A 23,638-nucleotide genomic window follows, 5' to 3' on the forward strand; every position below is an offset into this window, starting at 1 on the left:
GAATTATTTATTCTCTGTCAGCCTGTAAGCATTAAACTTTAAAACTGTATCACTTCAGAAATATTTTGTTTTTAAAACACAGCATCTTTGTCAAACTGATAATGTCTATGGAAATTAGTGCCCAGCAGAGCTGTCTTCACTGAACAGCAAAGTCCAGGACAGCAAAATCCATCCAGGCTTTCAAACCACGTCCAGCACATCAGCATTCAAGCATCTTAAAATGACAGAAACAATATTAAAAAAGAAAGTGCAGATTATCTCAAGGCAGAATTTTTATCAGCATCCTTATCATAAACAGGGATCAGTCTGCCATTAATTCCCATCTATTTCCACAGAAACAGTTGCTATCATTAAAAGGCTATGCAAGAGCCCTTTCAAATACATAGATCCTTGTTGTAAATAAGTTTTACAGTCATGTGAAGGTTCATGTGTTCCTATCCAAGATTGGATCACTGATGGGAATACAAAGCTGTGGATCAACATTATTAGGAAACACATTCATAATGAAGACAAAACTCCATTATGTAAATTGCAAGAGTAGAAACACCCTTTGCTGGTAGTTCTGAAAACAGAATTATTTCTCCCAAAAGATACTGAATAGATAAGCTAGGCACTTTCCTAGGCATTCATTTTCAAGCACCAGAGATGCTCAAAGAAGCTTAGGGAAGAAAAGCAATAAAGTGCAAAATTAGTAGAGAGTAAAAACAGTACTTCTTTGAAGCAGTACATTCACATGTACTGAACACAAAAACAGAGGGCAAAAACAAGCATATAGCAAGTTATGAGACCACCAAGTCTAAACCAGAAGTGTTGAGACCTACTTCAGCTATCCCAAGAGCCAAACTGTGCTGGCCAGCACATAAGAGTTCCTACTAGGCAGTGTCGTGCAGCAACCTGGTGTTCAACCACCTCGCCTTCAACTGTGCTATACCATTGTAAATTAAAGTCTAACATTACAAGAAATACAACCATCACCCCTAAACAGACCCAGCCCTGGTACTCAACCAGTTAAGGCCGAACAGAAGATGGAAACTGGAAAAAAGAAAGGAAATCAGCTGAAGTAATGTGTGCCTGGAACTCCTGCTCTGAAACCAGCCCCCAGTGGGTTTTCTCCATTTGCTGCCAAGCACCTCTAATGCAATCCAGACAGTCAAGGACACAGTCAGAATGTTAATATGAAAGCATTAAAATTCCCATTGAAATAGGACCTGTCAAGCTACTTTATGTAACATGATTTATCGTTTCCAAATGTAGTAACAAGGGATTTTATTGTACAAGAGCATGTGGTACACAATGGGGCTCCGCGTCCGCATTCCCCACTAACCAAACTACAGTTTGTGAGCAAGTTTGTGCTAGTACATGTCTGAGTTACTGGTGTGTGTATGAAAGGGTAGCTGTATGCATTAGAAATTGATGGAGGACAGAACAGACTTAAAATGAGAACTCTCTGCTTATTTCTGTGCATGGACACCTTTGATCACTGCTGTGAGTGGTTCTGGAGCAGTGCTTATGGAGAGAAGCCCAACTGTCCCCATCCCTCAGGGCACCTGCATCAAGTAATAAAAAATGGGCTGTCAAAAGCTTGAAGAAGTTTTTATTTCCAGTCTTGCTTGTCAGTGGGGTAACTGACATCTTCTGCAAGTTCAATGCAGCCAGAGAAGAGCGGAAACTTCTGGTTACGTTTCCAGTGGTCTGCAGTTCCTAACCTGCAAACCCCAGCTCCAGAACCCTGACCTCAAAACCCACCACCTCCTACATTTACCATATTTAACACAGCAGCTAAAAATCATGGCAAGCTGCCCAAGTTCCATGCTAATAACTCCCATGGAAAGGTACAGCAAAGAGCACATAACTTGTCATGACATAAAGCTTGTGGATTTTTGTCTGCAGACACATTTTCTTACCTCTCCATTCTACAGCTTCTCAGAAATGCAGAAACATTTCAGCTCTATCAGGCCACTGCTAGGTTTTTATGCATTCACTTAAAGTAGTTCAGATAACATAACTGCAATGAAAACTACATGTATAAATTTGAGGCAGAGTTGACTAGTTCAGGATAGACAAGCAGAGATACTGACAAAAATCGTACCTCCTCTCTAAGCTGGAAAAGGTATTGCACCAGCTGCCAGTGCAAAGACAACACTGGAGTAAATTGGTAGTAGTGTCAGAGTACTCTGCTTCAGACTTCATTTGGAACAAACTGCAACTGGTCAATGTCTACCCACAGAAAACTATGGAGTTAGACACCAAAGACTGTTTCTGCTGTATTGTGTTGCAGTGCTGCACCCAGAATCCTAGCTCTCTTACTGACTGACTCCTTTATCACTGTAGCATTAATCTCGGACATTATTCAAGTAGACACTTTGTTCTGTCCTCTGCCCCTGCCTAAGTCTGGTATCGATGTCCAACTAAACTCAAACATGCTTTGAATTTCTTCTTTTCTGTTTAGTTAGTAGAACACACACCAAGAATACTTGGTGGAAACAGATCACACCCAGATCTGGACCTTGCCATCCATTAGTTACATTACAAATAGCTATGACTGATGTGGTAAATTTATTGCATTCCACATCCAAGACCTTGGACTACTCTGCTTCTACAGCACTAGTCAGAATCAATTATGAATTTTTTTAGGCCTTCCTACTCCTGCTCTGCCATTCAGCACTAGCAGGAAGAATCAAGCTTATTCCAAGTAATGAAAATCAAATGCACAGACATTTGTGTTTGCTATTTCAATCCAGGAGGGATCTGCAATGCAAGTTTAAAAAGGAAAACTGTTTTCTGCTGGAATCATGAGAAGTGAGCAAAAGCCATAATTGAAAACCAGCTCTCCCAGGGTGAAGGGGAAGATGAGGGGAAGAAGCTAAAGAGTCAGATGCTACAATTAAGGGATGAACAGCTGGCGTTTTAAGGAATGTGGTTTATAAGCCAAGAGGCTGGGTAATAAAATGGCAGATGAAGTTCACTGGACATCAGTAGTAAGTGATGCACAAGGGAAGGACCATCTCACTTAACATTCACAGATACAGACTCCTACCACTGTCACTTAGAAGCTAAATCCTGATGGCAGCTGTTTCAAGATACCACCTCAGTGGCTCAGCAGCTATCAGAGAGCAAACCCAGTGTTAGGCATCTTTAGCACAGGACTGAAGAACAAAACCAGAAGATACCAGGACACTCTGTGAATCCTGAATGGCAGACACAGATTTGGTACCCAGAGTTACAATGGAATCCGAAGATACAGACAAGGTGCAGGAGGAGATCGCAGAATGTGCCCACACCAGCATTTTGGCTTGGATCAGAAGCACACTGCTGAAACTCACCTCCCAGTCACTGCCACCACATGCAGTGTGATTCCTGTCTCAGAACCTTCTTGGACCACATAAGCTGGATTCTTAATGTATCTAAACAAGGAGACAGCCACTACCACAGCAAACACTAACTAGCACCCAGTCCACAAGACTAGGCTGAAGTCAGCGATGCAAACTTCTGTGAAATGCAGATAAGCACAGGCACCAAGTCCCCAGTGCACAAATCCCATCCTCACCCACCATGCTGTTTGATAATGAGGACACAGCCAAAGTGAGGAGGTGTCGAGTATCTTGTTTACAGCAAGCACCTAATAAAACACAGGATACTTCATTCTGGGGAACATAAGGCTGAAGTGTTCTCCATGATATGGCTCTAAAACAATGTAAGTGGCATAGGAAAAGATGAGCAGGAATAACTGCTCAGGGTCTCTTCCTAAATTAGATGGAAGCAACATCTAATCATAGATTCACAGAATTATAGAATGGTTTGGGTTGGAAAGGACCTTAAGATCATCCAGTTCCAACCCCCTGCCACAGGCTGGGACACTTTCCACTAGACCATGTCACGCAAGGCTCTGTCCAATCTGGCCTTGAACACATTAACAGAACAGGCAGAACATTGTTCTGCTTCAGAACAAAAGGAGATGTTTCTTCACACAGCACCTGTTTACAAAGGAGAACTCCTTGCTAATGAAGATTACGGATGCTGCAAGTTTATATGGGTTCAGAAAGAAACCACAGACTCCTTGCTGTAAAACCCATCAAAAGCCATTAAGTGCAGTCAGCAATGCTAGCTCTGGAAGTACCTGAGGCAAAGACTGCTAGAGCTTGGGGGATACTCCGGGTTAGTAAAACTACAGACCTCCCTTGTTACTGTCCTCTTTCTTGTAGGATCCACTACTGACCACTCTCAAGATACAACACTGGCCCTGACATACAAAATTTAGCCTGACCAAGCTGGACTACTCTTGACAATGGCAAGAGAGGAAAGAGGAAATGGAAGAGGAAATAAAATGCACTCCAGTCTAAGAAAAGGGGAAACAACTCCTATAACAAACCACTGAACAAGCAAAGCTTGTCTTTCTTTTAGGGGCGTAATCACGGGCTTCATCCCCACGTGTCCTGGTTTCAGCTGGGATAGAGTTAATTTTCTCCCTAGTAGCAGTGTTGTGGTATGGCTTTAGTCTGGGAACAATGCTGATAACACACCAATGGCTTAGTTGTTGCTCAGTAGCACTTACCTCAGTCAAGGACTTTCTCAGTCTCATGGTCTGCCAGAGAGGAGGGGAAGCCAGGAGGAAGCAGAGACAGGACACCTGACCCAAACTGGCCAAAGGGGTATTCCATACCACAGCACGTCATGCCCAGTATAGAAACTGGGGGGAGTTGGCCAGGAGGGGCCAACTGCTGCTCCTTCTTAACGGCACCATGCCAGTAGGGGTCAAGAGATGCTACTGTTCACTTGGTTACTGAAAACTGTTATTCCGATAGAAACTGCTGCCACACATGGTAACACAGCCTGCAACGCCTGCAGACCCACAGGCCCTCGGGGACAGGCCCAAGGAGCCAGTTGAACTATGGCTCCAAACCACTCAACTTTGAGTACAAACTATCCAGGAAACAGCCTTTTTATTGCCAGAAATCTGATAGAAAACCCAAAAGCCAGAGGAAGTCACTAAAACAGAAGGCATTTAAAACTAAAAGGGAATCTGCCTCAAGACATTCCTGTGCTTCAACCAGTGTATTCCTCACTCAGTCTTCTCTCTGAATTTTTACACTTGGCCAATAAATACCTCTCATTCTAGCACTTGGAGAGGATTTATGATGCACTGCAAGTGCTGTGCAATTAAAAGATTTAATGCCTGATTCATTTCCTCCTTCAAAGGGAGACTGGAGAAAAGCATAGCAGGAGATGGTTGGGTACCATATAGCTGTGGGTATATCATACATATACATGATGTGACATTTCCTCTACCACTACTGTAAACCAGCACATCCCCACTCTTCCTGTAGTTGTATCAAACCTATTTCACTGTGTAGATTCCCAACTATTAGTCATTCTTCAGCTTAATCGTTGAGGGGGTTACAGTATGGATTTTTACACACCATCCCACATTTCCACCATAATTTATCAATTGCTTTTTCCACTCCATTTCACTGAATTTCTAATCTCATTTCCCCAACTACACTGTCTACAATCATAACATAGCAGTGACTTTAAAAAATTCAGCATGCTCCACTAATTTCACAATGTGTTAAAAGAGATAACAGAGGGAACACATTCTTTCCATCTCAGTGTGATTACTTCCACTTGCCTATCAGAGACAACAGTACACAGCCCAGGAGGAGGACAGGCATTTCTGCAAGAAGTAGTCAACACTTTGCAGCTTTACACAGGTATCAACCAACTTTCAATGAGAGAAATGCCACCAACTCCTACGTGCAAGACCGAGCATTTACCTCTTCCACATTTTTAATTAGCATTTGGTGGATGTTTTATTCTGAATCATGCAGACAGGGCTTCATCCAATCCAGCAGCACATTTGTTTGAAGGATTATTACAGATGCATCATATACTCATAAAACACCCTGCTCTGAAAGGAATTTTAAATGGCACAATGTCCCGCTTGCTTCCCAGCTGCAGCCTTAAGTTCTATATAATGTCAATGCTGAGCACAAGCTACTTTCACAAGCAATTAAGACAGACTACATGAAGTACCTAACTCAGCCCGCAGGCTACATAAGACTTGGCTTTCAGCTTTGTTCAATTACTTTGCCCTTGTCTTTGGTAAACAGAAATCCTTGTTTTACTTCCTCTCTACCACACACTGCCTCTGTTCTCCAGATTGTAGCACCCCAGTCTGCACACAGCAGCCCTCAGAACTGTTTTACTCTACACTGAAGTAGTTTCCATCAAAAGATTGGAAGATAAGCTGCATAACACAGCAACGTCTCTCAATAAATTCCACTGTCTAAAACAGGTATCTCTGAACTAAGTTTCACCTCACACATGCTCAAAAGCATAAATAAGACTTCTCCTCATGCCATTAAGATTTCTCCAGCCAATTTTACTTGCTACAGTGCTACAAGCCCTGTAGTTTGCTTAAGTTGTTGCCATTTCTGCAACTTTATTTCTGAAGTCAATTTAAATACTGTTAAAGTTTAGACACAGTCTAAATCTTGTGATATCCCAGTGTTATCTTTCACACAGCAAGAGCTGTTCAGATTAAAACCCACCAGGATGCAAACAAAAGAGGCAATGGAGGGAAGGATGTTCAGCATTATATCACGATGCCCTCCAAAACACAGAAGCTCATCTGTGTGACACGACACTTGCTCCCAACATAGAAACACTCTCAGGTTTCAAATACTGTGCGCACATTAAATGCCTAAACACTGGGAAAAAAACTACTTCGTCCAACATTTATACCAAACTGTTCTCAGGAATTCTTGCTAAATATTTAACATCATACATCACTTCTACTGAACCTGAGTAGCAATAGTAATTAACTTGATTCTGAGAATCTATGCCTTTAGCTAAAAAGATGAGGCAGTTTAACTTTCCAAGCTCCAACAGAAATGAAGTACCACTTCTTCTACATTCCCAGTCACCTTACGTAAACCAAGGTGGAAAATCAGACCAATTCTACTCAATTTCTATATTAATAGTCATAAAATAAGAACAGTGCCGAAGGGCTAACACTTTACACTCATAATAGTTGCTTGGAAGAGTAGAGATCCATTTGAAGATAAAGACCATTGATGATTTAAGTAGGTTTGATCCTACCTCCTAACAAACCTTTCAGGACTACTGTTACAATTCTGTTTGGGAACAGAACAAACAAGCTTTGAGCCACACAGCTTCGATTCCATGTTTGAATCACATGGAGTTAAAAACCACACAAAGTCTACAAAGAGGCCAGGAGATACTCACGTTCCCCATGTATTCTGAAAGCAGATCCTGCAAGGCCTGTCGCACTGCATTACACTCAGCAACTATACGTTCCCGTCGGTCATCACGTGTGCAGGATGAATCAGCCATCAGGGCTGCTCCGCTAATGATGCTCTCCAGGCGCTCTTCCAGGGAAGGCCTAAAACGTTCTTCACTGAAGGTTGATGGATCCACAATAATTTGTTTCTAGGAAAATCAAGAAATTTAGGAATTAGTAACCAGACCAAGCAGGAAGTTACTCTTAAGTCACTGAGACAAGCACCATTCACAGCCCATCAGGCGTTAAAGGTAAAAACCACACAATTTTGGCACGGAGGATGATTTTCATGAGTAGTTTTGTAGAATGACTGAAAGGTTCCCCAGCAGATTACATTGCTAGTCATTTCTTGTGCTGCTTTGACAGCTGAACAAAACTTGGCCAGGGGAAGCCTCGTTACATGAATGGCAAAAATCAAATGTGCCAGCACAAATAAGGTTCAAAGTACAGAACTCTTCTTAACTACATGTCAGTGCAGACATGCCTTCGCTAGTTAAGTTGTCAGATATAACTATCCCATCATGAACATAAACCCAAGGAAAACAAACATCCAAAATTAGCCCTATGTACAGTGCTCTGCTGTCCTAGTTGATCGAGTCTTTAATCTCTTCAGGTAAATACAACAGTGTTCTCAAACATTTTCAAAGTGAAACATCAACATGAATGTTTCAAACAGCACAGAAATCAATTTCTTCATGGCAGAAAACTATCACAGGTTTATCTTGACAGAATAATAGTAAGCATGGCTCATACTGAGAGACTTAAGGCTGGAACAGCACTACTGACATAATCTGCTTTTCAAGGGGCCTATACCACCACCCATGGAAGCTCACCAGGAAGCAGTAGTGTGGTATTTATCACCTTGTGAGGACTTGCAAGAGATTCATTTGCACAGGTTTGCAATTTATTAAGGAAAAATTACTTGGCCATTTCAAGCTTTGGTTTTATTTCTGCTACAGGGTTGGGTGGGGAGGATGTTGCTAATTCTTTATAAAAGAAGCCCCAAAGGGTTTTTTCATAGAACCCTAGAATGGTTTGGGTTGGTTGGTTTCCTTTAGGCACTGGGGCTGCTCTAAGGTGTCCCCTTCAGGAGCCTTCTCTTCTCCAGCTGACCCAGCCCAGTCCTCTCAGCCTGGCTCCAAAGCAGAGCTACTGCAGCCCTTGCAGCAGCTCCGTGGCCTCCTCTGGACTCGCTCCAATAGCTCCACGTCCCTCCCTCTTGTGCTGTTGCTCTAGAGCTGGACCAGGACTGCAAGGGGGGGGTCTCCCCTGAGCAGAGTAGGGGGAAGAATCACTTTTTTTTTTTTTACATGGAAGTTTTCACAACCAGTTTGTGCCAGAATAACTTCAACAGCAACATCACAACCACTTCTCCCACCAGCCAGCCCATTTTGTCTCACTACGGAGTAACCATGTAGCCTTTGCAGCAGGATTAGAACATGGCACGTGTTCTCCAGCAGGGTCCCCACTCCTCCTGAAACTTTTAGCTATGTGGATCATACAGCAATAGTATGCTCCAACTTCAGAACTGCACTATCAAAGACAGAGATAGTGATTATCTTCTAGCGGCTATTTAATATTTTACCATCACAGTACAAACACTGGAGTATTTGGGAGAACATGTGTGCAAAGCCTCTGTTACCAGAGTGCAACAATACTCACAAGTCTGCAGGAAATGAAGTGCAGGGACAGTGTCAAGAACCTGAACACATTTGTTTTGTCAGTCTCCTCTGGCACGAATGAGATGACGAAACTATCATGCTCACCACGCATTAAACAGCAGCAGGGCTTGTTCAAGCGCCCCACAAAACTGAACTAAAAGCTCCAACGCTCCACGTGAACTACAACACCCAAAAAAGTCTCCAGCCATGTATTACAGAGTTCACAGAATGAAATATGGCCATATATACAAAATAACATTAAATGATTTGAGCTAGATGAGATAATCTATGAACCTTGTAATAGTCTCCCAGTGCCTAAAGGGGCTGACAAGAAACCTGGAGAGGGGCTTTGGACAAGGGCCTGGAGGGACAGGCCAAGGGGGAATGGCTTTAACCTGCCAGAGGGGAGACTGAGATGAGCTCTTAGGCAGAAGCTCTTCCCTGTGAGGGTGCTGAGGTGCTGGCACAGGGTGCCCAGAGAAGCTGTGGCTGCCCCAGCCCTGGCAGTGTTCAAGGCCAGGTTGGACACAGGGGCTTGGAGCAACCTGCTCTAGTGGAAGGTGTTCCTGCCCGTGGCAGGGGGTTGGAGCTGGAAGAGCTTTAATGTCCTTTCACACCCAGACCATTCTGTGATTCTATGATTGAATTCTATGTAATCAAGTCAGTCCTTAGCACTGTTGGTGTTACATTACCTGCCTTCCCCTCCCACAGATGCTGCTCAAACCTTTGATTCCTTACGTGCTAACCTGAGGCATGATCTTTAAGGCTTATGTAGCTGAACATACAATTGCTGGGATTCAAGAAAAGCAGACTTAAAACTGAAATTATCATCACAAAGATCAAGACAACCCTGACACCCCCACGTTACCCAAGAGATCACATAGAAGGCTTCACACTGGGCACAGGAAGAACTCAAACAGTACTTTGTCCTCGTAAAAGAAACATGGCAAAGAAAGTAAGAGAGGGGAGGAACAGTAGTGGTAAGAGCAAAAAGAAGGTGAGCAATATCTGGCAAAAGCCAAAAGTATTAAACATCTTTTGAGTGATGGCTTTGCAATATCAAATAAAGTTTTAGAGGCAAGTTACTGCCAAGGTGTTTGAAATTCAGAGGCTGAATCAGCGGTAGACACAGAACACTGGCTTCAAAAGGAAAGCGTTCTCAGTAAAAATGCATGGCTATCCTCAGTAACTCACAGAATGCAAGATAAAGAACATGACAGATCAGTACAACACATCACTGAAATGACTCCATTCCCAACCATATTAAACTTCCCACTTCATGTTCTTCTCAATAGGTAGCTTGGGAAGTTTCAAATACATTATTCACCTTTAATAAATCATTTCTGTCACGTAGAAGAATACATTACATAAATATATTATGAAATAATCAATTTCAAATAAACTAATGGCTTACATCTAATGCAGCAGTAGGCTAACTGCTGTTTCAGAGCTAGTTTAACTTGACAGCCTTCAATCACTAAGAACCACGTATATAACTTTCTATATTCCATCAATCCCAGTTTGGAAAAAGGCTTTTTAAAAAATAAGAGCCTACTTTACCTGAGACTTGCTGTAGTTCAGTAGAAAATGATCTTTCAGGCAACAGAAATAAAACGGAAGCTGTTGCTAGTAAATCAGGTGAATGAAGAGTTCAAGTGACTTTTTTTTACATCATAAAGGGTTTAAAACTTACATCAAAATTGTTGAGAGCATAAGCCAGCTCTCCCCCTCCACCCTGCTGCTGGGCAGCATCATCTGATGCAGTGGCTTGGGCTGCATTGGAGATGCCTGTGACCGCCTGCTGAAGCTGTTTGTAGATCAAGTCCCTGTTAGCTTTGTAAGCAGCTACATCCGGGTGCTGCAGACAGGCCTGGGATGCTGTGTAAAGAATGGGAACGTTCTTCTGCAGGATTCCTCTGGCTGCTGCCATCTGATCACGGTGACCCACATCTTTCAATTCCTATTAGGAAAATTAGAGAGGAAAAAAAAGGCATGAGAACATTCACATTTAACATCCATACACTGTCTCCCCTCACCTTCAAAAGATGGGCACGTTCTTTGCCTAGTACCCTCAAATCTAACTACCTTCTGACCTAGTACCCCTATTCTTAAGGGCTCAACTAATTTAAAACACAACAGCTTCATAAAGACAAAACTCAAAGTATTGTAGGGCAATTCCCAACTCCACAATTCAAAATGTGAGGTTGTATTTTTGTTCCTCTCCACCTCTGAGGACCAGCATTTTGAAAGCTGGTAACACCAACAAAGCAGGAGGACACACAAGCTGCAAGCGCATGTTTTCTCTCCACTTCTTCCAGTTTGCATGACATCTGAATAGTCACAAAGAAACCTAAATCCTCAAAACAGAGCAACTTAGGTTTTTACGTAACTTAAGAACCAAACTGATTTTTAACTATCAAACAAACAAGAGGCTTCCCCTGCAATCTTATCTTGCACATAAGCAGCAAGATAATCTTTAAATTAAACTGCTAGACTCACAACCAGAATGTTTTCTTTAATCACACCTAGAAGATGGAGTTTACTCTCCTGAAGAGACTCGGGTATTTCATTTTAGAAGAACAAGTATATCATCTCATTCAACTTCTTGTTCATCTCCAATGAGACGAAATTAATCCAGTGACTGTAATTACCTCTAATTTAACATTAGTGAGCAAGTCCAGACCAAACACTCGCTGCTGCAATTCTCTAAAGCACCATCACCTCCACTTTGGAACAGAAGCACCATGATTAAATAAAGTTTCCAAATCCAGCATGAGCAGTAAGTTTATAAAAGGAAGAATGAACACAGTTATTAGCAGTATCATAATTTTACCTCTTAAATCTAACGAAGAGGTGATGAAGAAGAGGATTGTCTTACTGAGAAAAGGAAAAATAATCTGACAGCTCTTCAGAATGAATGGGTAACATGTGACCTCTACAAGATACACACTAGGCAGGGAGGGCACTGCAAGCAGGCTTACAGATTTAATACAACCACTTCCCACAGTGTGGAACAATCCATCACAGAGCAGTCTAAGAACATTTATTGCATTGCCATCCCAACCCTACTCGCGTTTCCTGCAATCAGATTTCAGATACATAACCAACTGGCCATCCATTTCAGACTGTACCCAGTTTATTTTCAGAGATGAATCTGTGCAAAAAACCCCCAAGCAGTGTCAGAAGTGCATAAGCAGTTTTGGTTTGCACATATCAGCAGAGCAAACAAACAAATGCTCTACAAGAATTATGCTGTTTGTGATAAATGGACTGCCCACACCTCTGCTTGCTTTTGAGAACTTAACTACACAAGAATGAGTCACAACAGTGCTGTTGAACAAAACAAATTTTACGTGCCATTTAAGGTTAAGCACAAGTTATCCAAACACAGAACACACACCACACATGCCTCAAACACAACACACCTTACACATGATTTTAAAAGCCCTTCTCAAATAGGTGTTTCAGTGCAAGACTAACCAGCACCACCACTCACTCTCTTGGCAAGATCTGTAATTCTGTGCTCAGACATGACTTTTGCTCCCTGTTTAAATGGATAATGTTCAGTTAATCTGTGCAAACCACAAAGACAGCATGGTCCAGTGGCAAGCGCACCAGGCACTGAGCTACATCTCTAGTCTTTTCTTACTCACCCCTGCACTGCTTCAAAATGGAAAGTGCGAGTCTTGGGAAGCAGCATCTTATTAAGGTACTACAGCACTAGCATAAGCAAATGCTACTAGAACAAATTCCATCAGAAGCAGTACGCTACAGCTGAGCAGACCTTCTGCTTACCAGGCAAGCTGAAATTCCTTAAACACAGCAGAGTGCAACACAAAATACTCAGCAAGTAAAAGCATCAGCAGCAATGGGTACTGTCCAAGAGCAGCAGGGCTGCCTTACTTTCTGGTTTTGAAAAAGAAAAAGGAAGAACATACAGAAGAAAGAGCTGCCATCACTATACCTGTTGTCTTTTGGCTGCCATGATGTTAAGCTTGTCCACTTCTGGTTTGAGGGCTTTGTACTGGATGCCCAAATCCTGCTCTGTGCCAGCATTTCTTAGTTTCAAGATACCTTCTTCCACCTAAAAGAAAATATATTCATATATTTTTTCCAAGTAATACAGTCCACAGGCCAGGGAGTAATTCAAAACGTACTTCACAGCAGACAGAGGAAACCATCTTCCTCTGCCCTCTTTTATTTTTTGGAGAAAGATGCTTCAAAGGCCAATAGCACTGAAGGCTTAGCTCCTACTTCAGAGCCACCAGCCACTTGGCTACCAGAGGCAGTCAAGTACACACATTTGAGAGAGCATGAAGGAGCCCAGGGCCCTTGCAGAGCTGTGGCAGTGGCCATCGAGGGGCACGAGAAGAGTCCTCAAAGTGCTGCCACCAAAGCAGGCTCAGTATCAGATCTCATTTCATCGCAAATTCTGAACAAATCACCCACCCACCCTCTTGCTTGTGGGAAGAAGGTTTCCTCAAATTTTCCACATTCATTTTAGTCTACTGAAGCTGTTCATCCCTACTAGCTACAAGGGAGTATCGATTATAAGAAAGCCAAGTTACTGCTTTAAGACGAAAAGTGCTGCTTATCACCTGCAGTTGCAGACCACAGTGCATAAAGTTTCAGTGCTAGAAGTTCAGAATAAAGTACAACACAATGTCAAAAGCTGCTGACAATGAATGTAAAAACAAGCGACAAACATCCACTGCACACGTTTTGCTCAGAGGAAAAACCCTAAAAACCTCCCTGCTCCAGAAGTGACCCACTGACAGTGCACACACCAGGGTCAGCACACATCATGAAACAAAGCCGCTTGACAGAGCATGCCTGGCATGGCAAAGTGGATCACGGCAAAAGAACTACACTTACTACTTTCAGTTGAACAAGCAGCTTGTAGACATCTGCCATGTCAGCCAAAATCAGCAGACGGGTGACGGCGGAGAGGAGGGCGCGCGCCGCCCGGACCATGTTCCCGCGTTTGACAGAGGAGCAGGGGTCATCAGCAAACTCCCCCGAAGCGCTCTTCATCAGGTCACCTGCACAAGGGGAGGAGAAGGTCCCACTTCAGAAACACTGTGTGATGTGGAAAGGGCTGTAAGGATTCCTGGGCAAGCATTCCAAGCCTTGAAACAAAAAGTGTTTGCTTAAATACAGCCAGCAATTAAGACTCCATGTAGCTACCTCTAAGTATGGTTACCACATGGTATCAGGAGAGGGGCTTGTGCAATGAGGAAGGGTTGGGAAATACCACTTTGGTCCTTATTTCTGACTGTAAAGGTGTTTTAACATGCCAGAATCCTCTGGAGAGGCAAATTCAGCCATGCCTTCACTATTACATGTGGGACTACAGCTCTTTCACAAACTACAATGCTCTCAAAGCTTATGCAAAAGCTCTGAGTTGTGTGCGTGTAGGAGTTAAGCAGAAAGCAGCAGAAAGTACTGTAACCACCCAAGGAAACGCCGCAGCTCATGGGACTGTAAACAACTCAGAGCAATGACCTGGCTGGATGTGCCCTGGGTTTGCTTTCAAAGCAAGGCACCGCTGAGTAAAACGCTTCAGCGTTTCATAGCCTGTGGCTCTGCATCTGGTGCAGGAAGAAAGAATTTGGGTTTCAGATGGTAACAATGCAATTGGTTAACGATGAAAAGCAAAGGCCATTTTACACAGCTAGAGAAATTCCTCCAGAAGGCATTCAGAAAGCATAAAAGTGATGTCTGCATATAGTCAGAAGAGTAAATTTCGGATTTCTCCCCCCCTTTTCTAGGGTACCACTTTGCTTCCAGTTCCACAGTTCCTATACAACACCAAGTTTTGGAATCCACTTTATTATTCTTGGATCTCTTTGTATTTCAGAAACATTTGGTAGACAGCTAGGATTTAGTTTAGAAAATGCTAGGCACCCAAGGCCAAAGATTTGTGGGCAGCTGGAGATGACCTGAAAGCAGGCAAACCGTGCTAAAATCAACTGCTGTGTCAGGGGCTTCCCAAGCCTGTATGAAAAAGCATCCATATGGCCAACCACCACAACAGAAATAGCACATCTCAGATAAGAGAAGAACCTGAAGTAGTCCTTCACAAGTGAAAGCTGACAGTGCCACCCATGGAGCCCACTACACAAAATGAGGCTTGATTTGCACCAAAATCTGAAGATGAGCAGTGGCATCATCCTGCCCACAGCCTGCAGCCAGTGCAGCATATCCCCAGTATGGGAAGTATTTCAATTTTAATGACTTTTCATTTTCAATCTACTATTTTAACTACTCAACAATACCTACAACTGGAGAGCCTGGGGTTAACCATGCCCATACTTACCATTAACATTTAATCTCTCGCCCTGGAAGAGTTTCTAGCACCCAAAGGCTCTCCACCTTCGCAGCTAAATACAGCCCAAACACAGCTGCCAGCCTGCCCAAGCAGCTACACCAAGATACTCAATTTTGTTCACATGCTCCCTCCTATGTAACACCCTTCCATCATCTTAAATAATACGAGGGGTGGCATATAACATTTTCAGATAAAAAATATGCTACTTCAGTAGTGTGACAGATGAAAAGAGCTTCTGTCCAACCACATACCAGCTATGACTATCAATCCAAAGCTATCCCTTACCCAACTTGGAGGAACACGACTCTATTTTAACAAGTGTTGAGAGCCTCAGTTTTCCAGATGGGTGAAAGACGACACGTCTCCAATGCTGAAAAACTGCAACCAGCCATGAGATTCTAAACCCCCTACACAGCTGACATGACCCTTCCTTTATCTTCCCTTCTGGAAGAGGATAATAATAGAGAAACTTATGTTACCACCACAGTATGAAATCTATTAACAATGTCAGGATTTACAGATATATGCCAGAACCAAAATTCACTATAAATATTTCCTCCCTTATTTACTTCTATGTTAAATTCCCCACATTTCCAAGTCCCAAAAGAGAAGAATGTTGTTTTCATTTATTTCCTATTTAAAACAACTTAGAGAGGTGGCCACCCGCTTCCTCCAAATCTCTGAAATTGCTAACAAGGTTAAACCCCAAAATTATCCTCTACCCATCTCTTAAATTGCAACCATACAAGCCAATCCTGAAATAAAATGCTATTTCTTTTTATTTTAAGGACAGCCTTGAAAAGATCGAGTTTCAAACAGCTTGTCAGGGTGTCAAAAAGATAACCAGCTTCCCAGAATTAAAGGAAGATTATATTTAAAGTTGTTGCATATATATTTTTTCCTGCAAATTAAAAGAAAGCTGGCTTTCAGGCTTCTTTCACAACAAAAAAGCAACATCGGGTAGTTATTTTAGCTAGAATCAAAGGGAACTCTGCCCTAAGTGTAAGTGCATACTTAAGCGCACATATCAGCAGTTCAAAGTGATCAACCATCACCTTCTCTTTGTCAAATGTGAACCAGAGGTAAGACACCAAGTTTGAAAGCAGGATTTCAAGAGTTAAAAGAAAACAGGCTGCAGAAGAGTCAGGCTATGAGACTCCAATTATACAGCTCGTACAAATTCTTATATGAGGAATCTGTTTTTCCAATATAACCTTACATTTCCACTAGATTTTATAAGGGAAAGATAATAAAACAGATTTGAGAAAAGAAGAGGCAATGGTAGCCATCCTATGATCTTGTCAATAAAGCACTAAGAATTCAATTAAATCTAATGGAACAAAGCCCGTTTCAGAAATAGTAAGATTTTAGTCCATGAAAAGAAAATTACCATTTTCCAGTCTCATTCCCACCATGCCCACAGGGTCTGACAGCACTTTCAGACAGCACCATTAATCCTCCTCAGCAGCACAGTGCACACTGACCATGTCAGAGAGGGCTTGCTTTGTACCAATCCCAACAGGGAAGCAGCAGGGAAAACAGGCAAGGCAGGACCTAGGACACCCACAGGCACTGATGCTTTTCTTCCTGAGCTAGAACTTTGTGTCCTCACATAGAACAGATCACAGAATCCCAGCCTGGTTTGGGTTGAAAGGGAGCTTAAAGCTCATCCAGTTCCAAACACCTGCCACGGGCAGGGACACCTTCCACTAGAGCAGGTTGCTCCAAGCCCCTGTGTCCAACGTGGCCTTGAACACTGCCAGGGATGGGGCAGCCACAGCTTCTCTGGGCACCCTGTGCCAGTGACATTACCTTGAAGGGTCCATCACTTCTACCCTTCAGCACCTTCCAGTTCAAAGCCTGTCTCCAGGCTGCTTTACTGGCAGCATTAGAAATACAAAGACCACCATCAGGATGTAGTTCTACCTGCTACTCCCCACCAAACGAAGGCAAGCATGAAATTAGAGTTTCGAGACCCTACTATCCTGGACACTGAAGTTCTACCTTACCACTAATACCACCTTCAATGTCCATCATGTGTCACAATAAGCTGTTGTTGCTTTCTACTATAAAGGACTCCTTTTGCCATATCAACATTGGAGTTGATACTTATGGCAACAAAAGGTTCTGTGAATTCCTTAATCTTGTCATCCATTGAATCCATATACTGGCTACAATACTCCTACAGTTTGCCAAGAGCTTTCTCAGAGCTCCCTTAGCTTATGGCTTTTCAAAGATCTCAAGCCTTTGACTAGATTATTATTTCTGATACAACTGGTACACTCCTAAGACATTTTTCTTGCAGGAAAACAACTCAGAACTCTGCACCCTTCCGTGAAGTCAAGCTCAATGGTTACAACAGTATTTTAAAGCTGACTTTTCCAAGAAGAATTCAGTCTTTAACTTCAAGTTACTCTGCAAATGACCTCCTCCTGTTTCTTGGAAATCTTTTAAGCCATGCATCTTGTGTGAAGGACAGTTGAAAAAAAAACAAACAAACAAACATCTCATGCTTTCAGAATTTGCCTCACTGCTCAATTCTGGAGAAAGCTTCCTTCAAACACAGGGTGGAAAGACACCACACTACATCAGGAGGTTCACTCCCCCACATTTGCAACTGTGAAACATGATCAAAGTCCACAGGATTCACAAGAGCATTCAGCCATTCTCTTACTGCAAACCCTCTGCACAGGCTTAAGCTTTTTAATTTTAAGCTGTAATTTTTGGTCTTTCATGTAAAATTACCATAGGCAGAAACACAACAGTAAGAGCATAGCTAATACACTGGATCCTCACACTGGACACAGACGCCAGTACTGCAGGAAAACAGGAATAGCCTGGTCAGCTTGACCTAAAAGAAATCTCCCTCTTGACCCTGGAGTTTGCAACCTGTCTTGGTGCCAAGCACCTGGGTGAGAAACTGGTTCAGTCCCAAAACACCTCCCAATAGCATCAGAAGAGTCGACCATTTCAATGTACTTCGTGCTTCATAACAAGGTAAAACCCTACAAAGACTTTTCAGTGGGGGGAGTAAGACTGGGCAAGACCAATATTGCCCCTTCTATCACCTAACAAAATTCCTAGGGCAGAAATTAACGCAACAAACACCATTAGGATGCTGAAATTCAAGACATTCCCATCAGATGTTTTCCCAGTGCTAAGTCTTCTCTATAACCACAGCACGATCTATTCTGAAAAACACTCTGGTTCTTTGTCTCTACTATTCTGTTCAAAACTTTATGAAGTTTCACTACTTTAAAAGAAGTCAAAAGTCCAAAGCTTTAAAGGGCCAGGAACCTTACTTCAGGATATTTTATGAACTTGTTTAATATTTAAAGCAAGTTGTAATTTATTCTTTCACTGTAAAAAAAAAAAAAAAAAAAAAAAAAAAATCAAGACGACTTTGAAGATCCACTTACACTGATTTAGTATGTAGCAGTGCTATCATTCATTCTAAATAACTCTTTTCCCTTCTTTGTTTTTACCCCCAACAAATGGGATTTTAGGAACAAGTGTACTCACTGAAGCCATGTACCCTCTCCATCATCTTCTTGCTAGGCTAAAAAAACCCACTTTAATTTCCTCTGATGGGACATGTTATCTATTGTCCTAATCATCTTCATAACCCCTGCCTGCATTCACTCATCTTTTTTTATTATGGTAACTAAACCGCTCCCTCATCTAAACAGAGGCATTATTAATTCTATTTTCATGTCTTCTGCTGAAGATAAATAGTGCTGTACATCTACAATCCCACTGCTGCTGTCAGACACACAGATGCTGCCAGTTCACCATCACCCTGCTGCTGACTAGGTTCTCTTGCTTTTGCATCCATGGCAAAAGGGAGATAAAAGCACCAACACCTGCAGGTTTTGCTAAGCACGCACACAGGTTTTTTACTACACTTCCCTCGTGTCTGCAGTTCATGGATTCAAGCAGTCTACGACAATACTGGAAGCACTTCTGAAGTGCATCGACTATATACAAAAACACGTACCTAGAGATTTTGCAGCTCCCCACTGTTATTAGCACTAGGAGAGCTGCAGTCCTCCCCTGGGCATTGGAGGTAATCAGCCTTCCCTCTGTTATATCTCATTTTTCACCATTTGCTTCTAATTTCCTCAAAGGTTGGTATGTTTTTTAATTTCCTTACAAAAAGCTGCTCTGCTAAACCTGACCAAATACTGGCACCATGAGAGGACACAGGCTTTTAGCCGTGATTGTGCTGCCCCAGCAGCCCAGCGTGTTGCAACTCCATCCCGCAACCAATTGTGGCAACAGTTGTGTTCAGGCAACCCTTCAAGTCTAACCCTCATGCACCCAGCTTCAGAAAGCAGGCCCAGCTATCCTCTCTATGCACCAGATCTCATGCAAACTGCAAACAGTACAAAGGGAGGAAAAAGTGAAACGACATTAAGGTGGAAGGTTATTCCACTCCAGCACCTCTCAGCTATGAACTCTACCTCCTCTGTCAAAGCTCAACAGAGCAGGGAGGTTTGAGACTACATGTAGACTGATGCCAAAGGAGAGGTCAAAAAGCAAGTGAAAGGGTCGTCCTGAAGGTTTTTGTATTACAGTCTCCCCTTCCTACCAGCTTCTCACTGTAAATGCAACTACAAACTCAGCTAACAGAACTTCTCAATCCTGAGGGCTGAGTGCAGCTCCCTCACCCACTACTATCACGAGAATCATTTGAAGCTACTTGCAGATGAGCTCTGACTCAATTCTGAGCAGCAAGCAAGGACCAAGAATCAAAGGCTTCAAGACAAAGCTTCGGTTTCTTTGCTGTTGGTGGTTGTTCAATTAAGCCAACTCAATTAGCCCCTCATACCGCAGCCTTCTTATGCTGATCTTTCTTTGGTCTGTCAACCAGGCTCATCCAGAACTTAGAACCATTTTCAAGTAATACTCCATCACTCTGCAGTTTCAGCTATGAACAAGTAATTAATGCTAATGAGCTTTCCTCTTCTTGCAGCAGCAGCCGTCACCATTAATACCAGTTGACTGAGTTTCACTGAAGCATAGAAAAGGCTCATGCCTGGAAGAATGATAGATGATTTATGAGCAACAATATTTACTAGTGTGTATTTTAGAGTAAGCCAGCTCCATAGGCTTTTCTTGCAGGTCTTCTCCAAGAAAGCAAAAAGAAAATGATAAAAATCAACACTAGATGATGTGGGGGAGGAAGCTGGAATATTTAGTCAAGGTCCTCGCGCTCTGTTTGTTGCTGTTTGCATTTTGCATATTGGAGACACCAGGCTCTGTCAAGTCAACACTCAGCTCTTCCTCCTACAATGCTGTTTGTATGCATGCAAATATTGAAGAAGTTATTGATATATTTGAGATATAGTTCCAGAACATTTACAGAAGGGGGGGGGGGGCAAGTTTACTTTTTAGCCTAAACTGAGTTTTAAATGCTGTTCAAAGAATCAGTCCTTCTGCTTCTCTTCTCAATCTCTATCTGGGACACCCAACTTTCCAGGTCTGACCAGTTCATATTACTCTGCAAGAAAGACAACAAGACAAGCCAAGAATCTACAAAAGCAGAGAGGTGCAAAGTCATCAGAAATAACAGCAAAAGGGAAATGAGAAATCAGAGCAAGTTCTTGCTCTGAAAATCCACAGCTTTACAAGTTACCAGATACATAACTCTCACCTTGCTTACGAACATCTTCCACAGCCGCCACCAGCTCCTCTTTAAGGAACTGGCTCTCTTTGGCAATTTTATCTCCTTTCTCCAGGAAATTCTCTGTTGCTTGTTCAACTGAAGCAGCCAGAACATGGGCCTTTTTAGAACGCCCTCGCTTCTTATTAGAGGGACCCTTGTTGCTCGTGTTAACCAGTGTTGTTACCTAAAGACAGAGATAGAAGGGAAACAAAACCAAAAAGAACAAATTATAAGTTCATCAATTTGACAGCAAGGCCACATGTATTTTTACCTGCAGTACTGCCAGCTCCAAAGGTTAGACCCAAACAAGTGTTTTCACATCTGTCTAAACATTACAATGCTCCTTGATTCCTCAGATGAGCACTATAAATTCAGCTGAACTGCTTACATATTTTTCTTAGCAGCAGCAGACCCAAAATCTTGATTTGAAGGATTGAGAGCTACTTGTATTTTTGATCAACTGCAATCTCACCAACAGGCCAGAGCTATTTGGCACCACATGAAGAGAAACCAAGCTGGGGATAATTAGTTTGGGATAGCTCTCCAGGCACAAAAGACCCCAAACAAGGTTGAAGCCATTATCTACAGATATCTAGCACCACAGTATCTTTTCAGTCCAAAACAGTACTACAGCCAATGCACTAAATGCAGAGTGAAGGACTTCCCAGAGCTCATTACTTCCCTAAAACAACCAAAATGGAACTCTCCCAATCCTCCTGCAAACATTATTTCCAAGTTTCTAAGACCAAAACCCTGCTAGGAGCTGGACTCCAGCAGTCAGATGACAAACACATACTCCCTTAGCTCAGGGATCAGGATTCATCCTCTTCAGACTGATGTCCCAAAATCCATGTGCACTTTCCCATTTGTGTGTGTGTGTCCCCTCTTATGCTGATCTAGGAAAAATGCATTCAAAGGTACTTCAGAGGGACATTAAATTACCACACTAATAATATAGCCCAAGGACTGCTGACATAAAGGTCCTCAGAGCTGAATCCATCTCCTCAGAAGGTTGATTCAGAGAGGGAAATCCATCAGCTGGGAATACCACTGTCGGTTAACAGGGAGTGTTTGTACTGGGCAGTCTCAGTTCACCATGTACTACTAAAAGAACAAGTTGCAACAAGGCAATTTACTCTATTTTCCTCTCTGTATTTTGCCTTTCACATCACTCACAAAATTTGGGATTGCCAGAACAGCCTGTTGTGCTACTTGAGGAATAAGTCCCAGACACTGAACCTGGACAAAAAGATCCTATGAACAAGTTTGCTCAGTTAAGTTTGTGCAACTGGGACAATTTCTCTTACGGAAAGACTCCACCAGTAGCTCAGGCTAGAAAGCTATGTAGTAGATGACCTGACTGCACATCTCAGTATCTAGAGGGAGCAAACAAGGGGACGTTAACACTGGAAACAGAACTTGATGGCTGCAGTCTGTGCTTAGCAGGAGTTGTGTCCAGTTCATTGTCAGTTTAAAACTTTCTTATTTCAGGAAAACAATGCTAAAGAGGATGAGTCTCCAGTGCACCTTCTCTTCCAACCTCCAAGAAAGTCTCTTCCAAGAACCTTCACAGCTTACAAGACTTACTCTAACTTGCCCTCATTGCTCAGTACATGTCACGGGACATTACACACCATGCAGAAATAAGCTTTTATTCACAAAACCAGCATTAGCATGTAGGCAGAAATTAAAAGAAAGTCTGTCTTTTACAAGATATACTGAAACTGTAACAAAGGCTTGTAAGGTCTCCCCTGAGCCTTCTCTTCTCCAGGTTGAATAAGCCCAGCTTTTTAAAGACTCAACAAATAAGTAGCTAAGTAGCACACCACCCAAAACACAGGTGAGAACCAGCTCAGCAGCAAGGGAACATTAGTTACTAACATGCATTTCTGCACTTTGAATCAAAATACCATGTCTTATTGGGTGGTGAAGCAGCACAGTCTTTCTACACTCACGCCCAGTAACTCCATCTCAACAAAAGTGAACAAAAATTACTTGCACGTTTTTCTTCACCTTTAGATTTGTAGTGGTTTTACTTCTTGAATTTAGGTTTTGAAAGTTCCTTAACTGAAATAATACAGGTTTTGCCCCCTTTTTTTCCTACCTGTGTAACGAGAGGCTCAAGTAGTCTTTCAACTGCCAGTGTTCTGATCTCCAAGCTTTTGGGGTCCCATTTGAAGTTAACGTTGCCTGCAGTAACAGCAGTCATTTCTAGAAAAACAAGAGAGCTAGATGAATACAACATTATTATTATATTAAATACTGTGGTAAAGTATTTTAAAATAAGTTAAAATGGAGGCTATTAAACACAGAACACATCCATGTGGTGTAAGTTAAGGTTATACTGTCTCTGGAAATACCAGGCTTGGTTCAGCTGGTGACAGTTCAAAAAGCTGCCTCTTATGACAATATACAGACATAACCATGTTTTGCTTGGAAAATAAAACCAAAATCAAGTAAAAATTCACCGAAACCTATTGAGAAGCCATGATACTTTATCAGAGCAATGGCAAGATGGGCAGTGCTTAGTCTACTCCTCAGTGGTCCCCAACCAATGAGAAAGGACCTCACAGGTACCAGGGCACATTACCCACACAGCTGGAGGCTATGCAAGCAATCCCTTCCCAATTCCTGCTGACTACCTCCAGGAGGACTGCACTGTTGCCCCAGTCTAGCTG

At 42.4% G+C, this 23,638-nt stretch overlaps 1 protein-coding gene across 1 annotated transcript in view; it reads right to left on the reverse strand.

The window, feature by feature from the left end:
* LOC104405747 (catenin alpha-1-like) overlaps window positions 1-23,169 on the reverse strand; it is a 31,515-nt gene extending 8,346 nt beyond the window's left edge. The window contains exons 1-6 of the mRNA XM_010014549.1: window positions 23,065-23,169; window positions 20,949-21,144; window positions 13,837-14,003; window positions 12,926-13,045; window positions 10,655-10,921; window positions 7,246-7,449 (exon numbers count right to left, since the gene is read on the reverse strand). Of these exons, the coding sequence (XP_010012851.1) occupies window positions 7,246-7,449; window positions 10,655-10,921; window positions 12,926-13,045; window positions 13,837-14,003; window positions 20,949-21,144; window positions 23,065-23,169 (1,059 nt within the window). The remainder of the gene's footprint in view (window positions 1-7,245; window positions 7,450-10,654; window positions 10,922-12,925; window positions 13,046-13,836; window positions 14,004-20,948; window positions 21,145-23,064) is intronic.
* Window positions 23,170-23,638: the final 469 nt, after the last annotated feature.

The sequence above is a fragment of the Nestor notabilis genome, unplaced genomic scaffold, assembly GCF_000696875.1.
Source record: "Nestor notabilis isolate BGI_N333 unplaced genomic scaffold, ASM69687v1 scaffold32535, whole genome shotgun sequence".
NCBI lineage: Eukaryota > Metazoa > Chordata > Aves > Psittaciformes > Psittacidae > Nestor > Nestor notabilis.